Source organism: Porites lutea, chromosome 7 (assembly GCF_958299795.1).
Source record: "Porites lutea chromosome 7, jaPorLute2.1, whole genome shotgun sequence".
Classification (NCBI taxonomy): domain Eukaryota; kingdom Metazoa; phylum Cnidaria; class Anthozoa; order Scleractinia; family Poritidae; genus Porites; species Porites lutea.
This window is the reverse complement of record NC_133207.1, coordinates 26,418,155-26,420,646: the sequence shown is the minus strand read 5'-3', so window position 1 is coordinate 26,420,646 and position 2,492 is coordinate 26,418,155. Positions and strand designations below refer to the sequence as shown.

General features: G+C 41.9%; 1 protein-coding gene across 1 annotated transcript; it reads left to right on the top strand.

The window, feature by feature from the left end:
* Positions 1-324: 324 nt before the first annotated feature.
* LOC140942916 (octopamine receptor beta-2R-like) lies at positions 325-1,635 on the top strand. Its single transcript, XM_073391936.1, has one exon. The coding sequence runs from the start codon at positions 607-609 to the stop codon at positions 1,591-1,593; it is 987 nt and encodes a 328-aa protein (XP_073248037.1). The 5' UTR covers positions 325-606; the 3' UTR covers positions 1,594-1,635.
* Positions 1,636-2,492: the final 857 nt, after the last annotated feature.

Genomic DNA, 2,492 nt, shown 5'->3' with positions numbered 1-2,492 from the left:
AAAGTCTACGATCATCTGGGATTTCCCACAAATAATTTTAACAGCTCTCATCGCCGGAAATTTGAAAAGGTACCATTTGTCAATACAGTGAAACCCCGCCTTACAGACACCTGGGTAATAAGGTCACCTTGTCACCTTCCGCTTGGCAAAACGGCCATACATTTCTTGCCTACATTTCTTGGAAAAACCTCTTGTTAATACGGTCACCCGTTAATACGGCCAATTTTTTTTGGCCCATTGGTGACCGTATTAACGGAGTTCCACTGACTGTATAACTGAAAAGGGTATTAATAGTACCCAGGTTGAATGCTAGCTGTGCTCAAAAATTTTTAGAACTAAATTACATCATCTCAGAGGCATGAACTATAGTTTCGAAAGCGGTAGTGATAATGCACGTACTATTACTTCACGTTTCAGCACTTACACGTGATAAACGATATCGTTTTCCTGTCTGTCAATCCAATTGGGTAATGCAAAGGCGTACTGTTGAAATCTCATCACGTTCATATGTACAGAGCTGATCCACGTAAGTTCATGTTAAACTAAAGTAGTATTGAGGTCTATTGATACTTTCTCAGGACCATTTGGGTCTTTCCTCGCTACGTCATGAATGTTAACTCGACAAACGGAACAGACTCATGTCTATTACCAGTGGCGCATATCATTGCGTTAATTCCAATCAATGTTTTGTCGATCTTTATTGGGACGATTGGAAACGCTTTGGTAATTGCAACGGTCTATACGAACGTAACCTTGCAGATAATTTCAAACTTCTGGCTTGCGAGCATGGCAGTCGCAGATCTAATGGTAACAGCTATTGGTCAACCGTTACTTGTAGCTTTCTGGGGTCTTCAGCTGCACCTTGAATGTAACGAACCAGTGTCGGAGACGTTTCGTCTTGTGGGTAACATGTCCTGTTCTGCCTCAGTACTCCACTTGTGTTTTATCAGTGTTGATCGCTGTTTACTTGTTGTTCGACCGATCGAGTGTAAAAAGATTAGGACGATGAGAAGATTCAAGATAGTGGTTGCAATCGCGTGGACTGTACCCGTGATTTACGGGGTATTACGCATGACCATCGCCAAGAAAGTGACGTCTTACTTTACAGTCATTGCTGCTGCGCTCTGTTATCTCACAATAATAATTTGTTATACCTTGATCGTCATTAAAGTGTGGAGTCGAAAAACGGAAACCCTTCGAGCATCAACAGCTGGTCACGCAAGACACGGTTCGTCACACATGGTCGAACGCCGCGTGACAGTCACGATAGCGATTGTCGTGGTTGTCTTCACAATATGTTGGGTTCCCTTAATGTACCTTCGCTCTGCCTACGCCGAGAGTAATGTTGGAGTGGCCTACAACTGGGCCAGGACAGTGGCTCTTAGCAATTCAGCAATGAATCCGTGGATTTACTGTTTTCGTATGCCTGAGTTTCGTGCTACTTACAAAAAACTGTTAAGATGTGGGTTTAAAGGTGGCGCCTTCAGAAGTGATCATCCGAGTGACCAACAAGTTCTTAACGAACCGCATTCAAGGAGTATTTCTAATGGCACTAAACCACAGTCCAGTAGTTCTGATGACGCCAAGCTGTGAAAAATGAGAATGGTTTGAAGTGTTTTTTGGAACATCTCTGTTACCTGCGCGAACCACTCTCCCAGATACAAAAATTAGAAACATTAGGCCAATGAAATTATCAAAATGATGTGACAATGTAAAAGTATCAAAAACGTGTACAACTGGCCGTGTTAAATGTCCTGTCAAGATTTGGTTCTATATATCTACGGCTGACTTGAAGAAATTGTTTGGGCACGTGTTTATCATTTCACGCGCTCGCCAAATTTCTCCGCGCTCCACTTGACGGCGCTACTTGACTGTTTTGCCGCCATTTGACTTGCCTCAGTGTCGTTTCCAGGCTCTTTTTCCCTGTCTTGAGGAATATGAAGAAAGAAGACTTGGCCCTCTGAATATGTTCATGGTGTGAAAGTTTCAACTTTTATAAAGTCTTTGCTTCGTCACAAAGATCTATTCAACGGCCGGGCCTCGCCGTAAAAAAGTACAATTAAAGTATATAGAAGTTCAAAGAAAGTTATAACATTTAATTCTGAGTTATTTATCAGTGTTTTATTTGTAATGTAGAAATTCAACTACTGATCGAAAGAAGAAGCTAAAAGTCGCAAATGCACGTTGTCACCAAAAACAAAAACGAAACAGCAACGAAATTCGGCAGCAACGGGGTTCTTCACAAAATTCAACAAGTGTGTGTAACACAGAGTATCGGCGACTTGAGGCGGTTTTCCTACTCTTTCGGAGGGAGGGTCGATTTACAAAGATTACAAGCGAATGTTTGTACGGACCCCAAAGAATGACGTCTTGGTCACCGAAACGTTTGGCACAAAACACGACGAAAAAATTAGTTAACTTTTCTTCAACACTCATACCCCTAACATAAGATAAGTGTAAGCCTATTATCACCTGGTAATGGGTACTCATAT

Coding starts and splice junctions, on each gene's coding strand:
- LOC140942916 (XM_073391936.1), top strand. CDS start 607: ATGAATGTTAACTCGACAAACGGAACAGACTCATGTCTATTACCAGTG.